The following is a 27,662-nucleotide window of genomic DNA, read 5'->3' as shown; positions in this document are numbered from 1 at the left end:
TGCAGATATTATGTGACCATAATGCTGCTGATGTAAATCATTTAATACATGATGCCAAATCCTGCATCACAGTACACAGGTGTGTGCAGGTGTGCCACTCAGCAGCTGACTGAAAGGAAAAAAGCATTTTAAAATGGGCAGTAACGCTTAGAGAGCCACTCATTCACTCGGTACCTCCTCAACACTCCCGCCGAAAGGCAGTTCAACTAAATCTTAAACCAAGTTTGTCTTGTTTCTCCATCCACAGTGAGATAACTAAGTCTGACCCACCATGGTCCACATGTGCCAGGATGCACAGGTTCCTGATGTTTGCTGGGTTTCTCTGCAGGGAGACGATCTTCTCCAGGCTGGTGTGTCCCATCATATACCTGCAACGAATCCCAGCACTGAGCCCACCTTCACCTGCTGCTTATGTTAGCCGCGGTGCTAAAGCACGGTCACCGGCTGGAACTGTGCGGGAAGTTGCTTCAAAGCGCGGACTTTGCTGACAGGAACCCGATCAGCTGGGAGAGAGAGCCGGCTGGAGAGGAGCTGCTAGCTCCGCGGCTAACCACCTCAAAGTCCTCAGAGGAGGAGGAAGAGGAGCACACTTCCGCTCCGAAGTGTCCACACCGGAGCGCCGCGACGACCTGAGAGCCTAAAACCGCCTGTAAACACAACACTGAGCGGAGGAAGGCTCACTTCTTTCTAACATGCGGACACTCTGCTCACGTTGTTTTCCCGGAAGTTGATGCTGCACTTTAACCACGCTCATTCGCAAACGTAGGAGGTGCGTTCAGGAGCACATGGGAAAACCGAGCTTCATTCTGAGCCTTCCCTCGGCTTCAGAGCTGCTGCGTTCAGGTACTGCTGCTCAGACCATAGACATACATATATTTCTATGGCTCAAACTGCTGCGCCAACCCGGGTTTACCAACAGTGATTGCTGGCATTTAAACTGTAACTGTTTTTGGCCCAGACAGAAACCTCATTATGAGAGCAGGTCATTTTGAGGGAGAAAAAACATTCCAACACACGGTGAGAGCTACAGTCAGTTTTGGGGTGTACGGTTATTTTAAGTGGCAAAATGACTGGAGTGCCTTTTTTTGTTTTAATTTATTGGATTGATTTGATTATGATACAGAACACAGAGCACAATAATACAGAGTCACAATGATACTAGATAGCAGAGGGCTCCTTATTGCCCCGCCCACCGACAGGTCTGTCTGTCTTTTAGCTGGAAAATTATGAATGGATTTCAATGAAAATTTCTGGAGTTGTTGAGGGTGGTATAAGGATCAACTGGTGACATTTTGGTGAAACCTTAGGAGCCCAAGAACATATGAGTTAATTTTCAAGGTCAAAGGTCAATGTCACCAAATGTTTTCAACAAAAAACATCCCTGACTCATCATTGGTGGAATTTTAAAACTCACATCTCACTGAATTTTTAAACAGTTACTATTGATAATACTATTTTAAATTTAAATACAATAATGCAAAGTGAACTACAAACCCTACACAAAAACCACACACACAGTTCATATCTCAGCAAATGTTTTGTTCTTGTTGGGGGGGGCTTGTTTTGTTTGTTTTGGTTTTGGTTTTGATGATGGCATTATGTAAACATAAAATATATCCAGCCTGTATATGCCATTTTGAGGATCTCATCTTCTGATGCAGTATAATGATACATTAATATGCCTTTAACAATCCTATACGGGCTCGACCCACCCCAACAAAAAGCTTCACCTACACTTAGTGAGGGAGCAAAGTTTCAGACAGGGGGGAGTCTTTTTTTTTTTTTTTCTCCAGCAAAAAGGTCTTTTACTACCAAAATATGATTATGAATTATGAGTTTATATTTCTCGCACACACACACAGTGTTGTGATCTGTCCTCTGACACCATGTGCGTACAGGCAGGCCGATAATCACAAGGAGCCAGAATGAAAAAGGAGGTCCAGTGTTGGCGTATTTTTCCTCCCAAAGTAAAACCTGCTTGTTTTTCAGGTTGCTGCCAGTTTGCCGAGTAGAGAGACGGGCTGTTCTGGCATTTGAACCAGCAACAGTGCTGTAAAAGTGTAGCTCTGTCCTGCGTGAAGCCCGTGCAGGGCCAATGTACACACAGTCCTCACTGAAAAGAGAACGTATTCTATTGTATTTAAGTTTCAATGTAAGCAGTTTTATCTGCATCTGACAGTATGCACACGATACAAAGAAGCCTTGCAAAATAAAAAGCAGCTCCACAGTCATGAAGTGATCAAACGGTCTTTATTCATTTGCATTGCCATCTGAAGCATGTTTATGATTTGTTGCACATGTTCTTTCAGCCAAGCTGGAAGTCCACAAGCAGTGTGATGCCTTCACACCTGATAGGCTGTGCTGTGCAGTCATCAGCAGCCAGAGAGAAACACTGAACAATGCACGTTACTGAGTGGTCTGTCACAACGGAGCAAGAAAACATCACATGCAAATCAAACCAGGTGAGTGGCAGCGAACGCACCACCTGATTAACATATACAATACAAGTGCTTTATATTCGAAACAGGAGTTAAAAATACAACAGGAAGAAGTAAGAAAATAAAGGTCTCACACAGTCTACATACACTCAGTATACGATATTGCACTTAGAACACAGTATATACAGGACACTGTACAATGCAGCACATCGGTATGATAACCTGTACAAAGGTAACATGAACAGACCCCGTTAGTCGGATTCAGTGTCACGCTGGTGTCTCAGTGTGAGCTGAAATTATTTTACAGAGCTTGCGTACTGAAAATAAGAGGCGGGTTGATGTGGATAAAAAAAAAATTCATGCTTTCACAAACCGAAGCTCCACCAGCAGCTCGTTTCTCATCAGTGATCACACACCAACACCTTCACACACATCTTTAAGGGTCTTTAAGGGTTCAATTCTGTCACATGTGATTCAGAAGTTCAGTATCACCAAAAAACCTGTTCAAGCTGGATGATCCTGCAGCTCTAATGTTCAGTGCAGGGAGCATCCTCATTTACTGACTTAGTGTAGAAGAAAAGCTGCAGTGCTTTTATGATTGTAACTAACAGGTGTAACTGTATATAAAAGATGGAAGTAGCTTCTGCATCTGAAAAGTCAAGACTTAATTCTTTCTATTGGCCAGCAGGGGGAGACTCTTCTGGTCTTTGAGAAAGTGGGCCCCTGGCTCTCTGAGCTCAGTAAACACTTTCCAGATGAGTTTATGGTCTCAGTCACTACTTTTAAGTCTCACTGAATAAAACGTGCACTTCATTTTGGAAATGATGATCCCGATAGACTCAAAGACAAAAAATTTCACTGTGCCTGACAAGCCGCTACGTGCTGTTCACATTCATTTTCAGAACATCAGATTTGTGGAAAGACTCAAGGCTTCACAGCAGGACGTCACTAATGAATCAGTGGGCGGTGTCAGTGTGGTTACATCCATCTTCTATATACAGTCTGTGGTCTGATCCCTAAGTCTAACCTGATTTTGTTAAACCTGTTTATTTTCTGCAGTCTGGATTTTATGTTTTTTCCCCCCCATTACTTCTTTATTTTTTGTTTTATTTTATTAGGATTTTATTGGTTTATTACAAACAAGTTACTTTCAATACATTCAGTTTTTTTGCGCGTTGGTCTTCATATTTTTTTTTATCTCAGTTCACTTGAGAGAAATCTGAACTGCATGTGACTTGATTCAAAAATGTTGTAATAATAAAATAAAACCAATAAAAACCATAATCCTTCCCAAACCTTAAAAAGGATTCTAGTGTCATTGAACCGTACATTTAGAGAACCAGAGATGCCTTCAGATGCAGAGGAAATAGTAAATGTAAAAACCGGCACTGAACATGGAAGCATCGGCTCATTCCAGCGGTACGGCAGATTTTACAGGTAAAAAGTATTTTAGACTGAGTTTTATATTTTGTGTCTTTAAACTGGATCATTTTCATGCCAAAGAAAAACAAGAATTCAGTGTGTCTACCAAACTCATCAGGATGGAGAAGCCTTTGAAACTTTGCTCTCTGGAGCCCAGAGTGAAGGAATTAGCAGCTCTCTAAAGCACGGTGACATAACACACCGATGTGACGGCGGGGCGCAGATTAAAGGAGAGCTTCAGTTTATTACAAGGTGAGTCCTGCTTCTGACAGCTTTCAGCCTCATTTCCCACTCTGACGCCGTCCGTCGCATCGTCTCGCTCCTGTTTCACCAGCGCTCAGAAGTAGAAAAGTTTCTGCGCTCCCAGAAACCCACAAATGATGTGACGGAGCTGAAATCATGGCCACAACTGTGCAAAATTAGACCCAAATTGTAATAAACTAGAATTTCCCCTTTTTTTTGTTTTTAACCATTTTATAAAAACATTTTTGAAGAATTGCACAAATAAATAAAGAGATCAGAGACAGAAAAGCCTGCTGACGTGGCGAACCTCTTATCAGCAGCGGGAGGCATTACATAATGTTGGCAGACCAATCCATCAGTCTATGTCTCGTTTAAAAGAAAACACACTTTTTTTTTTTAAATCTTACTGGAAACTAGCTATCTTTGTAGGAAAACCCCAAACTTTATTTGATCCACATAGTGAACACTTGTCTTCATATTAGAGTTTAGGTTCAGATCAGAAAGTAAAGCCCCTTCATTACATTTCCTTTCAGGAGGTGAAAGATTCCCACTGAAGCTCGTCCGGTTTGTCCTGCGCTCACAGGATCTGTTTAGTCTCTGCTCAGTCTCCCACCTCCCGCAGTCCGTCTGTGTGGGTTAAACCTCCCACTGCCACTAGGTGGCGTCAACATCACGCGAGCACGAGCTGCAGCATCTCTGTTTGTACATGTCCACATGGCACAGCCTCAGCCTCCTCACCACACTGCAGTACTGGGTGGTGTCCTCACATTCACCTGCATGGAGAAAACAAAAAAACACAAATAAACCACACAAACATCATCAAGGCCTCATTTTAGATTCATCACAGGTTTCAGACTTCAGGTGTGTTTTAAGGAGGTTTTATGGAGCAGTTTAAGATGGGGCAGATTTCACGGTCTCACAGAATGACAGCGTCAATATTGACATTAATGTGGAGACATGAAGGCACTTATTTATCTTGATTTGAATTAAGTTATGACTGCCATACATTAGGATACTGAGCAGACTCCAGTGTGGGGCCTTCTTTTCTCTGATAACCACCAGGGGGGGTCTGAGTCACACTGAATAAACCATAAAGTCTGTCCATCTATTTTCTTTCATTTTTACACACACACACACACACACACACACACACACACACACACACACACACACACACAGATAACCATTCACACCTATGGGCAATTTAGAATCACCAGTTAACTGAACCCCACTAACTGCACGTCTGTGGACTGTGGGAGGAAGCCGGAGAACCCAGGAAAGAGTGGGGAGAACATGCAAACTCCACACAGAAGGCCCCAGCCAGCCACTGGATTCAAACCCAGGACCTTCTAGCTATGGAGCAACAATGCAAAGCATAAAACATCAAGTCCGGCTGGTCATTCAAAGCGAGATGAAGTCAAAAGAAGAGTTTTTAAATCTTACCGACTGAAGGCAGCTCAGAGTTTTATGACCCCCCCAGATGAAATCTGGATTTTACTGTGACATCTGTTTATGACACTGAAATCACTAAACAGCTCATTTAGAGATTTGGGGTGTCGTGATATATGAGTAGTGATAACTGTGATAATTAAAGCAAATGAAGCATTTATTGATTCACTAATAATTCAGCACCCAGAGCAGGTTTGATTGTTTCAGTTTATTTTTTAATTGTTGAAACGTTCAGTTTTAGTCCAGTTTTTATATCGGTGCAGTTTTTTTTTTTTTTGTTCACGGCAGATTTAAGAAAATCTGAATTGTGAAATATGAGAGCGATGAAAACGGTTGCGTTGCAGTCATGCAGGCGTCCCAGTCTCAGTAAAGATACATAATAACAACCCTGCTCTCTGCTCCTGTAATTCAGCAGTGTCATTAATGCCAGTGTAAAAAAGAAAACTGTGGAGCACCTGAAGCCCAAAAAACCTGAAATTCATCTGCATAAACATGAAATTTGCTTGCATAAATCATTTATGCAGGAAAGATTAAACTTTAATAAACCTTAAGGGATTTCAGGTGTTTGAACAAAACAAACAATATGCAGAGTTAAAGATGAATATTTGTTCTGGAGCAGGCAGGCCACGAGAGGTGATATAAAATACCATTTACAGTGAAAATTATTCAGAAAACAAAGATACACGATTTAAATTTGAGGCTTCATTTATCGCACCAACTTTTTTTTATTTTCCTTGATTGTTGGGGAATCGTGATCAGCGGCACAGAAATGGAGCGAAAGAAAAGCAGCGAGCGAATCTCCAGAGGAGCCAAATGAATCCACGGCAGCTAGAAGGACTCACAGGATAGCGCGCACTATCATGGCTCTGACGGTTTTACCAGAGCTTCCTCGCCGTGGTGCAGCTGTTCACGCTCACACTTACTCCCACATGTGGCGGTGTTGCAGTGCTGCCAGGTGGAGGGTCGCTGGAGCCAAGCACAGTGCTGGTCAGCCAGAGTCCTGCCAGTCCTGCTGTGAACACAGTCCACCCTGCGGGACTGGAAGCCACTCCCACACACCACGGTGCACGCCCGCCACGCCCCGGGGCGCCACTGCACATCGCACAGGTCAGACGAACAGTTGCGCACAGACACGGGCCTGAAAGAGAGATGTTTCAGAATTGATTTTATTGGTGGGATTGGTGATCAATATTTGTCAATAATCTGGAATATGAGCATTTGATCTTATCATTTATAGTCCCGTGAAACACCAAATGTTATGATTTTAGATGCTAGCAACATTACAAGTTATGCTACACATGACTTTAATGGCAGTAACCTTGTAATATACCAATTTACTGACTTTCAGTAACAGTGGTTACTTTGTGTCTGAGCGCGTGTGTGCGTGTGTGCGTACCTGCTCCGGGGATCGCAGTCAGTGTAGGAGGAGCCGTTAGCATGTTGGCAGATGACCGATCTCTTCTGTACGGTGGTTGTGGGGCCTAAACACCTCCCCGAACACTAAAATTCACAGAGTTACACCTGAAGGTACATTTCCAACACAGCGTAAAGAGCACGTTTGATTAAACGTCTGGACCTACCTTCCCCCACGGACTAGTCACCCAGATGGGACAGTTATTGGCAGAGCACGGCTCCGTGTCCGCCGGCCGGCTCGTCCTCTCACAGGCGGCCGCTGTCAGCGTCCTCACTGCACCTCTGGCATCCAGCTGCTGACAGGTGACCTGCCTCTGCTTCCAGCCAGCCCCGCACGAGGCCGAGCACTTGGACCACTCTGACACGGACCATCTGAAACGAAGACAGCACACCATGAAGTACGCGCACACAAACGGGATGAAAAGCTTTAAATGAAACACTGACTTCAATCCGAGCTTTTTGTCTCTTTCTGTAAACAAGAGTCTGTCAGTCACACTTACTTCACTTCAGAAGATCGGACAGCTTTTATCACACTCACTCACTAGAAGACTGGTCTACAGTATTATGGGATGTGTCAGTGAAATGACAGGAACACAGATTAATCACTGATTTTTATCATGGATTTTTTTTCCTTTAATGTTTTGAATTTTCATCCAACAATACGGACTCTTTTTGAACTCCTTTTAAGTCTCCGCCAACTCCTGAGGAAACTGGACCCTGAGCTGCTGAGTTCTTATCATCTGCAGACGGGTGACAAATTAAAGGAAAAACCTGAACCTTTGACCCCTACAGTACATGATTCTGTGGCTCTCTTATGTTGTCATCTTTGCTGGCATGGTTTGGCTTTTCTTATGAGGAAACTGTCACTGCAGATCAGTCCAGTGTGATGAAACCTCTCTGACCTGACAGCAGTGATGAGTGTGTCCCTTCCACGACGGCTCCCTGAATGGTTTGATGAGGATTTAAATGGTGTCAGTTGTGGGTTTCACACTCACCAAATTTCCATGGATCTGAACAACTATGGGAGATTTTGGAGCAATGTTTTAAAGAGCACTCTCCTCCACCATCATCAAAGCATCTTGGATGAACGATGTCTCAGCAGAAACTTGCCAAAGAGCACTAAAGCCATCTAAGATCAGCCCTGGGAGCACTGAATTAGAATTCCCCCCCGTGCTCAACTGAAATCGACACCCATGTTTGTAACTGTAAATACTCTGCGGCAGTTTGAAAGGCCTCGTCTTTCTGAACGTGGAAAACTCTCAGCCTGCAGCAATACAGTTTTATCCTGAGCTGAGATGAGCTAACAGTGGGTCATTTGTGTTGCACTGGTGAGCGAAGCTGACTCAGTGTGTGGCAGCGGAGCCGGGGGGGAGCGGGGCTGACTGATGGGCTGTATGATGGGTAAAGGCAGGCTGGCAGAGTTGGAAGCAGCAGGGGGACCCGGGGTGAGGAGATTCTGCTGAGAGTTACACTTCTGACTGCTCTTCATGAATTCATTAGCAGCTAACTCTCGCCTCATCAAAGACAGTGTGTGAAAGAGTCTGATGCACCCTGAGCACATAAACTTACAGCAGGAAAGAGAAATGTCAGTCAGTCAGGGTAATTCAGTCTCTTTGGCAGCAGGTTTATTCTATAATCTGTCAATATCATGTCGGTGCTCCATAGGAAGCGCTGTTCTCCCCTGGTTTTGAAGAAATTCCATTAATAAAATATGCCAACAGGTGACAGGTGAGGTTATGGCTTGAATTTGAGATTAAAGCTGTTTTGAACATCATCTGCTACCAGCATGGACGGTTTTTCAGCCGCCTCCTCTGACATGCGTCCACATCGGTGCCCCACTCCCCAGCACTGGACACTGGATGGGCGGAGCCAGCGGACAGTGACGACAGATGATTGACAGGTACTCTCCATCTCTCATAGCCTTCTATAAAAGTGCAAACACTGAGCTGCACCTGACTGCCCGAACGATTTCAAACCAAAACCAATATGACGGCGTATTGGCTCACTTTCCCTGATATTACCAAAACAGTGAACTGTCTTCCTTTTAGATCAACAAAGATTCATTTCAAAGATTTTCAGGAGTTTTCTGAGGAGTTTGCAGAAAGTTTACAGACCTCAGTCCTTCACTTTTACCATCTGCTGCACTTGCTTTCACAGTCACATTAACACGATGATCGAGTGTACCTGGGAGGGCAGTCCTGTCTGTTGCAGGGGACCGGGGAGGTGATGGGTTTTGGTATGTGCTGACACATGTTGGGGTGAACGTCCTTTCCGTCCAGAGAGACACAGCGGGTCCGCCGCAGCCACGTCCCTCTGTTCCCACAGGAAGCACTGCAAGTGGTCCAGTCGCCAAAACGCCAGCCAAACTCTACAAAAAAGAAACATCGAGATACACGAGATTCAAGAAAATTCAGAAACTATCAGCAGCTTTTTTTTTTTTTAGACCCTGCCTTCTCTAACAAAATCTGGCTAAACAAATATTCTAATTCTAAATGTTCACCAGCAGAAGATTCCTCTCTGGACTTTCAGATAATAATAAATGTATTATTATTATTATTTGTGTTGATTAGTGGTTTAGGATTTAGGACAGGACGTCCTCCCTCAAATGCGCCTGTTCCAAAACAATAGCTCCTACAGACATTAGCAGCGTAGTTAAAGCCCAGCAGAAAATTTTTACCCCATGAAATTTACATACAGCTGCGGCTGCAAGGTGGATGGTGCCTTTCTTGGTGGAGGTGCACTCCAACTATCAGGGAATCGCACTCCTCAGGCTCCCCAGTAAGGAGGGTCCGTCTGTTAGTCAAACCTCGGATCCAAGAGGAACAACACTGTTTTCGTCCTGGTTGGGGAAATGCTGGACCAGCTCTTTATCCTCTCAAGGATAATCAAATGTGTGTGGGAGTTTGCTCATCCGGTCTACATGCTTTGTGGACTTGGAGAAGGCATTCGACCGCGTCCCTCGGGGTATCCTGTGGGGAGGTGCTGTGGGAGTTTGGGGTGTCTGGCCTGTTGTTGCGGGCCATTCAGTCCTTGTACAGCTGCAGCAAGCGCTTGGTCCGTATTGACGGTAATAAGCCGGATTAATTTCGTGTGGGTGTTGGACTTTGTCAGGGCTGACCTTTGTCACGGACTCTGTTCATAATTTTTATTTCTAGGCGTAACCAAGTGATGGAAGGCTTCCTCCTTGGTGGCCTCAGAATCTCATCTCTGCTCTCTGTGGATGATGCAGTCCTATTGGCTTCATCAGGTGGTGGCCTCCAGCCCGCAGGGGAACAGTTTACAGTCAAGTGTGAAGCAGCTGCTATGAGAATTAGCACCTCTAAGTCTGAGGCCATGGTCCAGAGCCAGAAAAAGGGCAGAGTGCCCACTCTGGGTCAGAAACAAGTTGCTGCCCCAAGTGGAGGAGTGTAAGTATCTTGGAGTCTTGTTCACGAGTGATGAGCGAGGGAAGCAGGAGGTTGACAGACAGATTGGTGCAGCATCTGCAGTGATGCAGACACTGCACCGGTCCACTGTGGTAAAGAGAGAGCTGAGTGTGAAAGCAAGCTGTCGATTTACTGGACAATCTACATCCCTACCCTCAGCTACGGTCATGAGCTTTGAATAGTGACCGAAAGAACGAGATCATGGATACAAGCTGTGGACATTAGCTTTCTCTGAATGGTGGCTGGCCTCTCCCTTATAGAAATGGGGCGAGGAGTGCAGTCATTTGGGAGGGACTCGGTAGAGCTGTAACTCCTACACATCGAAAGGAGCCAGTTGAGGTGGCTCGGGCATCTGGGCACCTCTTGAGTGAGGTGTTCTGGGCATGTCCTCCTGGGAGGAGGTCCCAGGGTAGACCCAGGACACGCTGGGGAGATTATATCTCCTGGCTGGCCTGGGAACGTGACTAATTGTTGTGAAGCTCCACAGAGCCCCATTCACTCTGTACCAGGCTGCGAGCGCCCCCTTCTCTGATGACAACTTCATCTTAACAATAAAAACAGGGAACTTGACATTGACAACTTGTCAAGATCAGGGCTGCGTCAGGCTTAATCATCTGTCCTTTATTGTCCAGTCTGACTCTAATGAGTCCTTAATTTACTAAATAAACGTCTCGTTTTTATCAATAACACATCAAACAAGCAACTGGGACCAGAAACTCATCAGGAAAGTTTTTACTGAGCTCAGAGATCAAATCACCTCATTTTCTCTGAGACTTCTATACCAGTGACCTGCTTTTTGCCCCCTGCTGAACAACAGAAAGAATGCAGATGTAAGGCACTCTGCACTGGCTTCACTTTTCAGACAGGCTACATCCATCTTTTATTTAAAGTCATCATGACTGCCCGTTTCCATTAGACTGACATATGATGTCATTGCTCTACAGAATATGTGATAACTCAAAGGTCAGTGAAAATGACTTCTGATATATGCATTTACAGATTTATAGATTCTGCGCTGTGCTGGATTGCACGATCTGTATTCAGAGAAGCAATCTTCTTCACTGACAGCAGTTCCAAATGGCAGAGCTGTGCCTCGTTATTCATAGACTGACGCTTTATTTTTGAAAGGAAGACTATAGCAGCTATAGAACAAACCAGGACAGAGCTCAGCAGAATATCAAAGGGATGTACAGCCTGTCAAACTAAAATCTGCTGCAGTGGTGACAGGGGAATGGAAAGTCTGGGCGCCTACGTCAAACACCATCTTGAGATGTTAACATATAGCAATGTTCACGAGTCTGCACAGATTCTCAATATTTAATTTCAGATGCTGAAACGCCCACAGCAGAGGCAGGAAAACGCTGGAGGCAAAGGAAGGACAGCTGTTGGTGGAACTATATAATACAGAGAAATGGAAAGCAGTGATATAACACAGCGTGCAGATGGAGCCGCTTCATTTATCCACACGTCTGCCAAATGTCCATTGAAATTTGAGCAGGACTTTGATAAAACTTTGGGATTCCATTAATCGTCCTTTTTCATGATCTGAATGATGTGTGTGGTTTATTGATCATTTTAATGGGCAAAAATAATGCATGTCTGCTCTGCACCAGTTCCCTTCTAACACAAATCGTTCCCAAAATTATTTCTGCACAAACAAAACAATTTTTCTAGTCAGAGCTCCACAATGGTGTTCACTAAAGGAAATCAATCAGATCAAAATCAAACTAACAGTCAGCCTCTGTGACGGCAGCTCAGCGCGGGCACAGAGATCGCTCCAACGAGCCTTTCACTAATCCAACATATAAACAATCAGTTCGAGGGCTGATCCACAGGAGCAGCTTCCAGGGACGAAATCTCTCATTCAGCCAACGCTTCAAACCAATCTGATGTTCCCACTGACGCAGTATCACAGGCATCGGGGTTTAGGGATGCTCCGCTTAACTCCAGGAGTTAAGCATCAACTGCTTTCTGTTTTCACACTTTTGGATTCTCATACTCATTTAGACATACTCTGCACTCCTCGCCACCCACACAGGAATTAGTACATGTACTCCCTTCCATTTATCACTCACTCATCTGCTCCATGATCTCAGTGCACTCATTCTGTTTGCCTGTGTTTACCTCCAGCTCCAGTTTATTGGTCAGCTCAGAACTACAGACATCGTGTGCTCCGATTACCAGAAGAGACAAAAAATGTCTTCACCACATACCAAAATTAAGTTAAAATCATGTGTGGACACACTAATTAATATGCAGTGGTCTGTCTACCATTCAATGCCCTTTCAATCAGCATGATTGATCTTCGTCACAATCAACATGACTGACATGAATGTCGTGGAAATTACCGTCTAGTTTTCTTATGCTCTAACTTTCAGAAAGAGAAAGTATGAGTGAACAGGAAGCTGCAGGTCTTAATACAATCATTCTTTTTTCTAACCTCAGCAATGATAAAGCAATTTTTCAGTAGTTTCAACACAGCAGAACCACAACACCAACATCCACCGTCAGCTCGCTGCGGGGGTCCTTGAATTCTCCTTCACATCTTTGGTGACATTTTCCATCCAGGTTCACCCACAACCCTATTCCCTCCAAACTAACCACTGTTAGAGTCGTGCTGTGCAGTGCATGTGTTTTCTCGTGCTGTAACGAGTGGAGATTTGAGCTGCTGTTGCTTTCCTGTCTGCCCATTCTCCTCTGACCTTTGACATCAACATTTTCTCCCAGAGAGCTGCAGCTCACTGGATATCTTCTGTGTTTCAGACCTTCTCTGTAACCCCCAGAGATGGTTGTGTGGGAAAACCCCAGTAGATCAGCAGCTTCTGCACCAACAGCCATGCTGCGTTCAGATCACCTAAATCACCTTTCCTCAGCAGCTCGCCCTCACCATGTCTGCATGTCTAAGTGCACTGAGTTACTGCCATATGACTGGCTCATTAGATATTTGTGTTAATGAACACCTGAACAGGCGTACCTAACAAAGTAGACAGCGAGTGTACATACTGATAGGATGATATCCAAGAAGAAAGCTAATATCTGCCATGTAGAGGACAAAACGTGCATGCAGCTTCCAGGTCTGAAATGTGAAGCTAACATAAACTTAAACCTGCATTCTTTTTAATAACCCCCAGGGGGCGATACCTCTGGCTGCAGAAAGACTTCTGGTCTATGGGAAAAAAGCCCTCCGTCCACTATCTATGGTATCTGCACAGATTGGTCCACACACACAGGTGACATAAACACTGACCTTCAGCGTGAACGTATATCCAGGCTGACAGAGGCTGCCTGGTGCTGTTGATGGAGGTCTGGCATCTGTAGCGACCCGAGAACTTCACCTGGAGCGAGCTGACTTCAAGGACTCGACCTCCCACCAGCATCCTGTACTGCAGACCCTGACCAGGTGCAGGATCCTGGCTGTAAGCTGGACCTGAAACCTCCTTCAGGGTCCGGTTGTTGTAGTCCCAGCGCACAGGCAGTTTGTGGTCGGGAACTACTGGACAACCTGTGAAAGACAGAAGCAGAAATAATGTATGTATTTAATATTATAATGCTGAAAATGCTAAACGTGGACTCCGTCAAGTTCAGACATTAATGCAGTGCTAATGGATGTGTGAAAAAATCCCTGTGATAGGAGTGCAATGCTTACTTGGTAAGGCGCTCTTTTAATGCTAGAGCAGCTCAGTGATGAAGAACATGAAGGGAACAAGCACATCATTTCAAAATACACTCAATGTGACTTTTTTGATTAAAAAGACTAAGACTGGGGTTGTGACTGTGATCTTTTTTTTTTAACTTAAAATATTAGAAAATCAAAAGGACACATTTATTTTGACACTGAATCTTATTTTTTAATAAAAGCCTGTGAAGCCACACTTTAAAACCTCACTTTTTTATCAACAAACACCAAATTCAATTTAACTTAATTCATTGGGAAGATTTTCGTGCTCTTTGCTATAATTAATCTGGTTATCCTTCTGTAACTCCAGACAGATGCTGATGTTTTCATGAGCGCCACAGTTTCAGACACGTTGTCTCTATAACTGAAATGAATGCTAACATGAGGAGCTTTAGGTTGTCCACACGTGTGTTTCTAACTCAACGTGGGACACAAATGAAGATTTCTTCTCATGATAAATGATTTCCAGGGTAGAGAAGATTTAGATAGATAGTCATAGTCTTTTGACGAAAATGTAATTTAGTTTTAGTCATAATTTAGTCACCTGAATAGTTTTAGTTTTAGTCTAGTTTTAGTCGACTAAATCTACAGTCGATTCAGTCAACTAAAATATAAAGGGTGTAAAATATAAATGCTTTTTCTTCAGTTCCCTTGAATTAGTCATTATACACACTTACACAAAACTAAACATTTATTAAAAGTTATGGAATATTTTTAATATTATTAACATTAGCGTTTCACCTGCTTCCCACACACCTGATCATTAACACCACCTTACTGAGATAATCCGAGCGTTTTACAGCAGGACTCTCTGAAAGGTACAGGGCAGTGTTCAGGACTAAGATTATAAAGGCTAATCCACCGCGGTGTGGAGATTTTCTCTAAACACAAACTGGGAAAAACACTTTACCCTGCATGACATTAAAATGCTGACCTTTGCATGGAGATCTGGGTGACTGGTTTGCAGATGTCGTTTAAGATTTGTCTGTTTTTACCCGAGATAGTCGCCCCACATGGTTTACACATCGTTTTGTTTGTCACAGCATCAAAGGACAAATGTGTCCATACATCGGCTCTTCTCTTTCTCCCTGCTGACATTGTTTACATCACTTAGTTCTATTGGAAGTAACGACCAATCACAGGCTAGTTTGGTCTTCCCGGGTTTAGAGCAAATTTGTGCAACTGTGCGTTTGATTGGATGTTTTCCTAACTTGTCCCGCCCTGTCACAAAATTAAATCACCTGTGATTGGATTTCCAAACATTTTCATCTTGTTTTCATTCATTGACGAAAGTGTCAATTAATTTCGTCATCGTTTTTATCATTTTAGGTAGTTTTTATTTAGTTATCGTCTCATTATTGTCATGAAAAAAACGGTCGTTGATTAAAATTATGACGAAAAATTTCGTCAACGAAATTAACACTGCGGTGCAGAAGCGTCTTACGCCTGCATTCTTTCTTAAAGCCAGCTGGGGGCGACTGCCCCGTTTACATAAAGTAGTCTATGCTCACCTAATCTCTGAGCTCAGTAAAGTAGGGTACAGCTCACATGAGCAGGAAGTGTCCCTGTGTTTCTCAGTCACATCCACCCCTCGCTCGTTACATCCAGTTTCAAAACACCAAGACGACACTCAGCTTGAAGTTTCATGAGAGGACCGCCCTTCGGCCGATGGATGCTGTCACAGTCTCTCTATCTTTTATGTACAGTCTTTGATGATAACATACTGGTTTTGTGTAGTGATGTAAAAACAGCTCTTAATAAACACATGGAATATTCTTATTTTTTTTTTATATCAATATATTTCACTGAATTAAATTTATTATGATTTATTGTGTTTTAGGAGTGTGTGTGGTCAGAATGCAGGGAGTCGGGGACATCTGGTGGTATCCGGAGAGATAAGATGGATGATGGATGATCTAGACTAATGAGTCTTCAACACCGGAAACTTTCAAGGATAAAAACAAGTTGTCATACATCGTATAAAAAGGTCTCGTCTGTGCAAACTGGCATTTTCTGCAGAGCCGTCCTCAGCCCCCCCATGTTTGTGTGAATGAAGGTGGCTAATAACATGAAAATTATGTCTACACAGGCTTATTTCCACAGCAGGTCTGTCCATTCAGCAGCCTCAATCGTATCACTGTTGCTATGGAGACCTCGACAACCTCTGACCACAGCTTGTTAAAGGTGTTAATCCCATCTATGACACTGAATCATTAGTCTTTAGCTCTCCAGCAGCGCCTGGTGGACAGTTAGACTAGATTCACAGGGCTGGAATCTGACAATCTGGGAGCCCAACCTGCCGGCTTGAGCAACAGCCAACTCCTCTGGGCTTCCAGTGGATCCGGAAGATCGGACTCCAACTGTCTTTACCTCACAGCCAAGAGCTCCAGGATTACATTTCAAGGTGTCTCCCACATTCCCACATCTGCTGGTTACCTGCATGCAACGATACCTGCTCAAATGTGATTGGTTGATAGAGCTCAGGCTACAAGGGGGCTGCAAATGGAAACCAGAAAGCTTCTAGGTAATACTGCATTTGCCACAGATTCTGCTGGTATCTGTGTAAAGAGAATAAAAGCGTACCTATACGCAGAATGTCTCCAGGTTTGATGAAGACACTTGTACCACGCCGTGATGCCATGAGGACTCTTCTCCTGTTCAGCTCTTGTGACGCTGGAAGAACCCTGCTCCCCCCGGCTGAATAAGGATCTGTACACACAAATGTTACTCCGCATGAAGCCAATGTGAGCGATTATGTTGAGAGGTCACGTGCAGTTTATGTGTGAACCCACCGTGGACCTTCAGGACTGTGGAGGCGGTGGACTTTCCGATGGTGTTGGTGGCAGTGCAGGAGTAGGTGCCCCGGCTGTGCAGAGAAACATTTCTGATCCACAGAGAGCCAGACGGCAGAGAAACGGCGTCGGCGTCCAACGGTCCGTCCTTCCTGTGCCATGACACCGCGGGCCGAGGAACACCTGACAGACGGAGTAAGATAGAAATTTTCTGTTTGTATTTTAAACAATGACAAAACTTTAGAAGATAACCGAAGGTCAGACGTCTGAGTCTGTTTTTCATGACCTGACCTGAATGTTAATGCTGCTGTGAATCTGGAGAAATAAAACTGTTTTGACTGAATTACAGATAAAGCTATCAGAATATTTTAACTGCATTTGGTTAATGCAGCATTTACAAGGAAAGAAAGAAAGAAAGAAAGCAGATCCTGGACCTGCGTAATTATGAAGAAGAACTGACTGACACAGTTCTGCAGGCAGAGGAGCATGCTGCTCTTCATGAACATCTCCATCAGAGGCAGCAGGAGAACAAAGTGCAGTGAAAGTCAGGGGAGGAGGGGAGAGTCCGACCTGAAGCTGATACTGATCACTGACATAAATCTGAAATGAAACTTTGGCTGCACTGCATACATCCAGCAAACCCTCCAAACAGCTGCTGATGTGTGTGAACAAGCGAGGCGGGAAAAGTGTGACAGTATGAAGCTATGAGACAGAAAGAAGAGTCTGCAGCAGGCGAGGTGGTTCTCTGTCCTTCTCGGCGCATCAGAATCGGACCCCACGCTGCTCTGATTACTGTCAATACTCTACAGCTGTGCAGACAAATGACATCAGTGAGGTTTCCCTGTTTATCAGCACGGCTCGCTGCAGGAGAACAGTTTATTTTCAGCTTCTGAGTCAGAGATGGCCATCACATGTTTTCACAGTCTCTGTGTTCTCTCCTCTTCCTCTCACTCTCAACACTCCACTTGGGCTTATCGCCCTTTTACACACCTCCAAATAAATTAAGACAGAAATAATTAGCATGCATTAATTAAAACAATAATTTGTTTACTTGCCATGAAAATAAGAGTCTGAAGTGCCAGTTAATGCAAAAACCCCAAAAACAGATAAAAAATGTTATTTTATTTTTCTTGATTGTGGAAAAAATGAGAACGGTGATAGACGGGTAAAGAGATTTAAGAACAGGGAAAGAAAACACGTCCATGAGGTGTTAGAGATTCACGCGGCTTGTATAATCTCAGCTAAACACAAAGAGGTTTTTCCACACTTTGAACTGGATTTATTGTAGAACACCTTCACTGAGCATGTTCTGTAGAGTCCCAGAAAAGACCCTGCAGGTGTAAGCAGCAGAGCCTCTGAAAGGATGATGACCACGCTCCTCATTAGAACTGCCATGATCCCCGGTCTTGGAGCCAGGGATCTGAGGTTTGTGGATTCAGGCTGATTTCTGGTTTATAGTCTTCTGTTTGGGGTTTGAGCCCACGTTCCCTGCTGCTCAGCAGTGTTTGTTACTTTTGTATTCCTATTTTGTTCCCTCAGTCTTGTCTCTGTGTTTCTGCCAAGTTCACATGTGAGCGCGTCATCTGAATACCAATACCAATACCTTTATTAGTCCCACAATGGGGAAATTACAGTTAACAGAACACCCATCCAAGAAATACAAACACAGAGACAAACACAAACAGGGGGACAGGTGTCTGAGGTCATGCAGCCGTTTTACCGGCGCGACCTTTAGCAGGAAAACAGAGAGAGATACATATAGGTAGGTTAAAAAAAATCATCTGGTACTGTGTTCATTATGAACACCTTACGAGGTTCCAAAAAAACACCTCAGCAAAGCAGCAGCACATTTAAAGCCTGGAGAGCACTAGGGTGGGTAGGGGAGGGGCTGCCAGCAGAGACGAGCAGGATGCTGTGATGGGCACACAGCTTCCAGATGATAAGATGGTACAGTCAGCCTTGGTTGCCAGGATACCAGTTCATACAGGTCACACCACGGGGCGGGGGTGCAGAGCATCTGTTTACAAACATCTCCAAGAGGCGATTTAGACAGACAGCATCCAAGGCCGTCTGGGAGCCAAACTCCAAATACTGCAATTGTTTTGGTTCAGGCCGTCATAACTATTTACTGACAGACTTACAGTTTTCTGGTTACCTCTCAGAAGTCCAATAATCTGAATTTGGTTCTACTCCACCATGTAGAACAGAGACTCCAACACTCCTCCAGATGTAATCCACTTCGATTCAGCTCTACTGAGTCTGATTGAGTTCATATTGTTTCTGCATCCCTCATAGGCAGCCTTACTAGGGTGCCTATGAGGGATACCAGGATACCAGGTATCCCCAGGTCCAATTCAGGAAAAGAAATCCTGGTATCAATATATATGCCACGTCCACACAGTGCAGCCAGGAACGTTATCTTCCATCCCCACAGGAATCCATAACATAGCCAGCCGGGTGTGTAGTCGGACCAGAGGAAAGAGGGTTCCCCTTCTCCCAATCTCCTCGTGATGAGAATTTGGCCATCAATAGTGTTGAGAGACCAGCTGACCAGATCCATGATTTAATTTCCAGTTCAGGGACGTGTGAAGAGACGATCTAAGCAGCAAAGCAGCAAAAAGCAGGGGTAGATAGGGAAGGCTGGGGAGAAGAGAAAAATGCGTCCGTCTCCACCGAGAGCAGAAAAAAAAAAAAAAAAACTTCCTGTTTACTTCCTGTTTTACTTTGGTGTTTTTTTTTGTATCTAGTTTTACTTCCTTTGTCTCATCCTCAGTCCCAGCTGTGCTCCCACCTGTTTTCTCTCCCCCTCGTTACCTGGTGAGTATTTATCATTTGAATCTCTCCTTGTCCTCTGCCATGTCCTCCCTCGTGCCGTGTTCCATATGTTTCTCTATATTCTTAGTTTGGTATTCCTGGCTCCAGCTCTGCTTTGTTTGCATTTTCCGTTTGTATTCTGATAGAGTCCTGCATTAAAGCTGTTTTATGAGTCCACTTCCTGTCCCCCAAGTCCTGCATATTGGATCCAAAACTGCCACACAGAAATACATGACAAGAACGTTCACTGTGGGCTGGGAATAACTTTCTGCCTCAAAGAAATCAGAATCAGAATCAGAATCAGAATACTTTATTGATCCCAGAGGGAAATTTCTGTTGTTACAGCTGCAACCGTTTCATTTAAACGAATAAAAACCAAAACCAAAATAACATACACTAAAGGCATACGATGTTAAAGAAAAGATAAAAAGAAAAACGAAAAACACAAACGGAGCGCTGTAACGGGCAGCATGCACAGTGCCGCGCACCAATAATGAGAAAGAAAGTGGAAAGAATCGAGCGGGAGAGCGACAGGCTGGTGCAGCGTCTGCAGTGATGTTGATCCTGATTTGGTTTGTTGAGTGTGAAGAAAGCTGAGCGTGAAGGTGAAGCTGGTCGGTCTACATTCCTACCCTCACCTAGGATGAACCGAACTGAAATTGAGCCTATGACTGAGGGCTTCGGGTGGTAACGGAAAGAAAAGATCACGGATACAAGCGGCAGAAATTAATTTCCTTTGAGGGGTGCCTGGACTCAGGTTTAGTGATGAGAAGCTGTTGCTCCTCCAAAAGGTTCCAGCTGAGGTGGGTCAGGCATCTGACGAGGACACCTCCTGAACACCTCCTAGGTGAGACGGTTCATGTTCAACTTGAAGGAGACCCCGGGTCAGACCGAGGACAAACTAGAAATTACATCTCCGAGCTGGTTTGGGAACATTTGGGAACACTTTGGAGCGCCCCGAGAAGAGGTGGAGGAGGTAGCTTCACCTCTCTGCTTAGACTGCTTCCTTGGATCTGACTTGGACCCAGATAGGTAGCAGAACATGAATAGGTGGAATAATTAAAATTGAGCACACTGTTCCTTGCAGATGACAAGAATCACAAATTGGGAAAAGGAAAAAAAAAAAAACAGTCCAGGTTTCTCTGGCATCTTCCAGCAAAACGCAGCTGAATCAGGAGCTTCTCAGCTCAAGGACAGCAAACTGAGAATGGACAGAAAGAACTGGAGCTCAGTTCACAGCTCTTTAACTCTTGTGTCTCTATTAGAGTCAGTGTGGATAAAGACATAAGGCAGCCAATTACAGTGAACTCAGACCATGTGCACTGGATAATTGGATAACTTGCAGAACAGGATTTCAACTTCCACTGTTCTCCGCTTTTCTTTTTTCGCAGCAGCAGTGAATCAGTGAAGCCCGATGCTGATCAGGACTTGGACACAGCTCAAAGTTTAGTCTCTCAACACCTCATATATTGAGGTGAGTGAGGTGAATTACTGAAGTGAGGCGTCCAAACGTGTTTCTTACTCTTAGATCATCCAAGATCTCCAACAGAAGAACGCTCTTACTTCTCAAGACGTCACTCTCTATTACAGACTTCACTTCATCTAATAAGATGAAAAATTACTTTCAATCTGGTTTATCTCACCCCTTCAACCTGATGACACACACACACACACACACACACACACAAACACACACACACACACACACACACACACACACACACAGCTACACACACACACACACACAAACACACACACACACACACACACACACACACACACACACACACACACACACACACACACACACACACACACAGCTACACACACACACACAACCACACACACACACACACACACAGCTACACACCACACACACACACACACACACACACACACACACACACACAGCTACACACACACACACACACACACACACACACACACACAGCTGATGTCATGTCAGCTCTCATTGCAGTAACCTTTCGTAACCAGCTCAAAATAACCTGCTTGATCAGACGTTTTCATCACTTCATGATTGGATGGGACGAGTGAAGTGATGAGTGTGTGTGTGTGTGTGTGTGGTCCAGGTATTACTCATGTTGTGGGGACCAGTCGTTTTGTGAGGACATTTGTTCTGCTGTCCGCACAGGAAGTAAACCCTCTGGTAGAAGACTGCTGTACATGTGTTTCTGCTCGGCCCACAGACATATAAGTGATCCCAGTTTTATAAATATTATTGTGCTTTATGAGTAAATGCAGTTTGGGGAGCAAATCTGTTTCATTGCAGTATAGCTTGGGTAAGCAGACCTTTTACTTGTGTTGTATGGTATTGTGCCCTACCAATGACGGGACAGTCCAGAGTGAGGTTGGCGCCTGTACGAACGCTGACTTGTCCTCCAATAGTGGTCCTCAAACTCTGGCCCAACACCAGCCCGTGGTCTGAGACATTTCTCCAAGACACTGCGATGGCTGGAGGCTCTGAGGGTCCACACAAAGAGAAACTGTATCAGTCACTTAGCCTTTATCACAAAAATGATAATGATTGAACTTTGATTTAAACATGAGGAAAAACTCTTGAGATTAAAACTCTTTGGCCAGAGTTCCCTGGTCAAAGAAAGGCAACAGTTCAACCAGCAACAGGCACATGCAGTTTTACACAGCAAATACTGAAAATATTACATGAGGTAAAAGTGGGAAAAACATTCAGAATTCTAAATTGCAAAACTAAGGAAACTTAAACAAAATCTGTCATTGTCACAGTGATTTCAGGCCAAACGGGGCAGTAATGTTTCTGACTGATGAAAGACGGCAGCAGACAAAGAATAGCTTCTTAAACACGAATGTGGTGGCTGACTCTACAGAGGAGCAAAAACTAAAAACTAAAATAAAAGCTGCTCGTAATACCAGACACAAAATCAGAACAAGCTCAGGTTGGATCGGCAGCTGGTCTGCAGCTCTGTTAAATCTCAGCAATAATAACTTCATGAACTTCCTTCCAAATAATCTTATCCTTCATACACGACGCCCAAGAATAACGTTTTATGTTGTGAACAAACACAGCTTTCTTTTCTGCAGACTGAGTAAGACTGTGACATAAACGTATACATTTTTAAATTCATTTCTTACTGTACTCTCACAGTAACAGTAAATCTCACAGGCAAAGCAGGGGCCTGGATTGATATTCATAAACATAATTAAGAAAAGCCACAAGGGAAATTATAAAAACTCACTGGAACTGGAGAACATGTGCACACAAATGCAACCTCACCTGAGACGAGTGAATTAAAACAAAAGACGCACCTGCCAGCAGCAGCTGGGAAGCCTCTGAGTCTGAGCCGTGCGTGTTGGCAGCTGTGCACCTGTACTGGCCTCTGTCCGACGCTCTGAGCCGAAGGATGTGAAGGCCTGCTCTATCCCAGGATACTCTGCAGACACACAAGCAACAAACATTTTTTTTTTTTACACAGCTCATCCCAACAGGGAGATTACAACCTCCTCAGATCCTCATACTTCTTTCTAAGTGGGGCAGCTAAAACAGAGCAAGTGTCTCAGTTAAGGGACTCGTAAATAATTTTAGAGAGAAGAACTTAATTGTTGAGATATATAGATCAGGAGTTACCACTGAAACACAGAGAGAAGCAAACAGTAAACTGAAAATCATATTTTATTCACTTTCCTGATGAACAGTAGACCACAAAGACTAAAGCTCGGGAAGATGATACTGTTCAAAACCACAAAATAAGGAATCACACATTCTTAGAAGTTATTACATTTAATACAAAAGGTCGCCCTTTGTCCCCCATCCTGTTAGTTCACAGCCAGAATGAGGAAGGTGTCCGGTGTAGGAACCTGAGTGTAATATCATTGCTTTTGCAGCAACACCATGACACACGCTTCATCAATCTTCAGTACGCATTTATCCTCTGGCCTGGCAGCCTCACAGGATGCACCGCGAAGCAGCAGAAAACATCACTTGGGAAAAGGATATCGGAAATAACCTGCTTAGCCCGTAACTACTGTGATAACGGATGGATGGTAAATGGACTGGTTCTTACAGAGAGCTTTTCTACTCGAGCACTCAAAGTGCTTTATACAACATGCCTTACATTAGAGGGTTACCTATGCAACTAGAGTCTGTCAAACACCTGTAAGCTACAAAGTGATGAGCTATGAGCGTATCGCTTCATACGGGTGGCCCACCTGCCCTCTAAAGGGAGCAAAAGCCACCGGGCTGGTTACAGTGGAAGAAAGAGCCTGAGAGCCCAAATCACTGGGCTCAGTGATGCCGCGTCTGTCAACATTAGGTAACAATGTAATCATTAGAGATATATTTTAAACCAATAGCACTATAACACTGGAACGCACACATTGTGTTGATATGCTGCAGCCTTTTAAAACAGGACAGAGGCTCACTAAATCAGTGCAAGCTGGCATTCCAGACAGCACATTTACAGAACAGCAGTGATTTGCATGTAGATCGGGCAGTCATAACTGTTATCCTTCACTGCACTCAGCACTGCCAGGTAATCTAAGAAAAAAGTACGTGTTCTTTGCTCTGCTTCTTCTCCATAATAACGCTGACGTGAACTTTTTACTGAGGAATAAAATAAATAAATACAACAGACTCCAGTAAATCTGATAAAAGTTCTTTTTAAAAGGTCAGTCTCAGCACAGCATGTTGCAGAGCTAACTTCAGCTGTTATCACGCTCAGCTCACGCCACAGTTTCGGCGCTTTGATAAAACTCAGTCAAGGGCAGCCACAGAACATTGTGTTTTACTCCACAGCCCACAGGTCTTGTAAATGTCAATCAAGTGTCCATCTCACTTGGGCTTTAAGATTTCCAACGGCCTTCCTTCCTTCCTTCCTTCCTCAGAGATTCTTCCTTTTGCGGTCAGATTAAAAGAACAGCCTGACATTTTGGGAAATGTGTTTGTTTACCAGCTTACCCAGCATCAAATCAGAAAATCAATATCAATTTCATCTCAGTGCAGCTTGTACAGACAAGACCGGGACGTGATTAAAAGCAGCTGAGCAACAAAGCTGGGAAACAGAGGCTGGTTTGCTTCCTCTTATAAATGTAAATCATGTAAATATACAGAATAAGGAACAGAGGACTCCTCTTATACTGCATGCATTTCCATGAATTTAACTTACATAAACTAACAGCACATAGATGGAAACAAAGACCTTAGAGCTGTTAAAGTGTTTCTTTTACATGAGTGTACAGATGAAACTGATATTGATCTTTTATCTGACTCTGACTCATTGTGGTGACTCTTCTCAAAATATGTTTCAGGAAGAAATGAGCAAGTAAAGAAGTGAAGACCTCAGGATGCTTCAGAGTCGCTGCCAGAACGTGTCTATTCCTCTTCTGATTGGACACATTCAGAGGAAAAGTACTGCCTCTGCGATGTCTCCACAAGAGCCTTTTCTCTTCAACAAAATTGGATTTTCAGCTCATCAAATCACAGTGTTCAGACTTGGGCCAATGCAACCACATTACTGGTGCTGAACAATGAAGCCAAAGCCTGAATGCCAAAACCTGCAGTTCCTCTACTGTCCACCAGGCACGAAGGTGCCTAAGTGTTTGTGTAGTTACCATCACTGACAAAAGAGGGCAGCAAAGCTTCCACTCTACGGATTCAATGAATCCAGCGATGTTGTATCATTTGTATTGGACTATCGGGTACACTTTGGAGAATCAGACACTGGTCTGGCATGATTAGAGCCAGGCTAGTTCAGCAGGTTTAACCCTGATTCATGATGACAGCAGCGCAGTTTGTGCCTAAAGCTGGGAGAATTAAGAATAGGCCGTGCTGGGTAACGTATCAGAGCAGAAACGCTCTCTCTGCAGCTGTCAGTCGCGCTGTGACTGGCAGCTCTTTGAGCAACGCGGTGATGGCTTCCATATGCCGCTGCCTGCGCCCACGCGTGGGGGTCCGTAGCAGTGAGTAGCAGCTCGCAAACCTCAATCTGAATTTCAGAAGTTCAAGTTAAGCAAATCAAATGTTTTTTTTTAAAGGGTGGGCTGACAAGGACAAAACTAGACGAGTTCCCCGAGTGCCAAATGTGTGGTCTCCCTGCTTCAAAGCATCATCAGTATTCACTGGACCAACGCCACTCAGTGAGGTTTCACTCCTGTGCCATCTGAAATGCCAAACACTGCATCATAACTGCGGGCTGTGAAAAATGCTCTGAAACAAAATGCATCAGCTCAAAGTAAATACATTCACTGATAAAAATCTGCTGGCTTTCCTCACGTGCCAAAACCTTCATATCCTAACAAGTGTCTTGAATACTTGATATAAAAATCGAAAGTCTGCAGAGGGACTGAGTCAGGAGTACACTTCCTGCAGTATAAATAATTCACAATATTCTCTCATTTTACTGTCTCATCAGTCACCTCAAGGAAAACGAGACAGTCAGGCTGAAAACGTGATCTGTGACAACAGTCAGACCCACAGACGGCTCCGTCCAAACACGCTGACGTCCTGCCTCGTTAATCAAACGAAGTTCACACCTGCAGTGAACACGCCCACAGCTAATGAAATTAGAACCCTGTTTCCAAAAAAAATGGAATGCAGTGATTTACAAGTCATTTAAAAATTCAAACTTATTTCAGTTCATGGGCCATAAGCAGCCCATGAACTGTAATGGCAACTGAGCTGCACCCATGACAGCTTTCATAATAACGTCCCTTTGTTTTAGAGTACGTTGTGAAAATGTTCACATTTAATGAGCTGTGCGTTTATGAAACAGATCAGACACAGTCTGAGATATCTTCAAAAAAACAAAAGTGCCATTATAAAAACACATCACTGCATGTCCACTACAATTTACTGTGCATAGACAAAGGCACGAAACCCACACATGTAGAACAAAAAAAATGTGTAAGAATACTTTGTACCTTCCACAGATTTCTGCTCCTGTGTAGAAATGCTCACAGCACCACGGCAGAAAGAGCATTTTACCACATATCAGCCATTACTGTCTTACATCAGGAAAAGAGGGACTAATCCACAGGTCGAAACCAAACTTGCAAAGTAGCTGTTTTGCTGACCTCAAAAAAAAATCAGATAGTTGGGTCGGTGATGTGACATTTCTCTCTCTGGAACACATATTTCTGTGTAATGTTCACACAGATTGCATCCAACACAAGTGTGTGTTTCTGGCAGTGCAGCGGGGAGTGTTTGTGCGGCATGAAGAGGCTGGCTGCAGATGACCGTTTGTGCCTGTTAAAGCAGCGCAGCATGACTGACGGCTTTCCCAGTAACTGTAAACGTGCAAAAGCACCAGGGTTTGCTTCCCTGTCCTAAGAGCTGCCCTCTTTATAGCAGACACTTTAATTTGCCAGAGGTGGAAAAGCCTGAGTAACAATTAATGTTACAGCTCTCTTCTACTCAAGAGTCCAAGTAATCCAGGACGTTGTGACAGCCACAATACCAGGACCTGAGAGAGAAGCAGCTCAGACACATCCAAGAAAAACATATAGAAAAACACAGACTGAGTTAAAGGTTTTTCTGCTTTTAAGATTAGGCTTCAAACTTCCCCTGTTGATCGAGCTTATAGTTAGGGCTGGATCAGGTGACCCTGAACCCCCACCCCCACCCCCACCCCCTGCTGCACTAGGCTCAGGCTGCTGGGGGCATTCCCATAATGCAGCAGCATTTCTCCTCATGGAGGTTTGTAAGGTCTTTAACTTACACTATGAAGCACCTTAAAAAATGATATTGTGAACTAGCGCTATATATGCTCACTGCCCACTTCATTAGGTACACCGTGCTAGTACCTGGTTGGAGTCTCTTTTTCCTTCAGAGCTGCTTTAATTCTTCATGGCTCAGATTCAACAAAGTGCTGGAAACCTGCCTCAGAGGTTTTGGTCCACGTTGACATGACAGCATCACACAGTGATGTGAATCTCCTGTTTCACCACATCCCAAAGGTGCTCTGTTGGACTGAGATCTGCTGACTGTGGGTCCATTTGA

The 27,662-nt window shown here is 44.1% G+C and overlaps 2 protein-coding genes across 2 annotated transcripts in view; both read right to left on the bottom strand.

The window, feature by feature from the left end:
• efl1 (elongation factor like GTPase 1) overlaps window positions 1–712 on the bottom strand; it is a 112,604-nt gene extending 111,892 nt beyond the window's left edge. The window contains exon 1 of the mRNA XM_030724163.1: window positions 271–712. Within this exon, the coding sequence (XP_030580023.1) occupies window positions 271–364 (94 nt within the window). The 5' untranslated portion in view covers window positions 365–712. The remainder of the gene's footprint in view (window positions 1–270) is intronic.
• Window positions 713–2,251: 1,539 nt separating this feature from the next.
• The window catches only part of adamtsl3 (ADAMTS-like 3), a 242,284-nt gene continuing 216,873 nt past the window's right edge, over window positions 2,252–27,662 (bottom strand). Inside the window, exons 23-32 of the mRNA XM_030724142.1 lie at window positions 22,976–23,100; window positions 22,016–22,153; window positions 16,859–17,041; window positions 16,650–16,775; window positions 13,638–13,892; window positions 9,150–9,333; window positions 7,133–7,337; window positions 6,949–7,052; window positions 6,476–6,690; window positions 2,252–4,876 (exon numbers count right to left, since the gene is read on the bottom strand). Coding sequence (XP_030580002.1) covers window positions 4,758–4,876; window positions 6,476–6,690; window positions 6,949–7,052; window positions 7,133–7,337; window positions 9,150–9,333; window positions 13,638–13,892; window positions 16,650–16,775; window positions 16,859–17,041; window positions 22,016–22,153; window positions 22,976–23,100 — 1,654 coding nt within the window. The 3' untranslated portion in view covers window positions 2,252–4,757. The remainder of the gene's footprint in view (window positions 4,877–6,475; window positions 6,691–6,948; window positions 7,053–7,132; window positions 7,338–9,149; window positions 9,334–13,637; window positions 13,893–16,649; window positions 16,776–16,858; window positions 17,042–22,015; window positions 22,154–22,975; window positions 23,101–27,662) is intronic.

The sequence above is a fragment of the Archocentrus centrarchus genome, unplaced genomic scaffold (assembly GCF_007364275.1).
Source record: "Archocentrus centrarchus isolate MPI-CPG fArcCen1 unplaced genomic scaffold, fArcCen1 scaffold_32_ctg1, whole genome shotgun sequence".
Classification (NCBI taxonomy): domain Eukaryota; kingdom Metazoa; phylum Chordata; class Actinopteri; order Cichliformes; family Cichlidae; genus Archocentrus; species Archocentrus centrarchus.
Note: the sequence above shows the minus strand (reverse complement) of the source record. Positions and strands in the feature narration are given on the sequence as shown.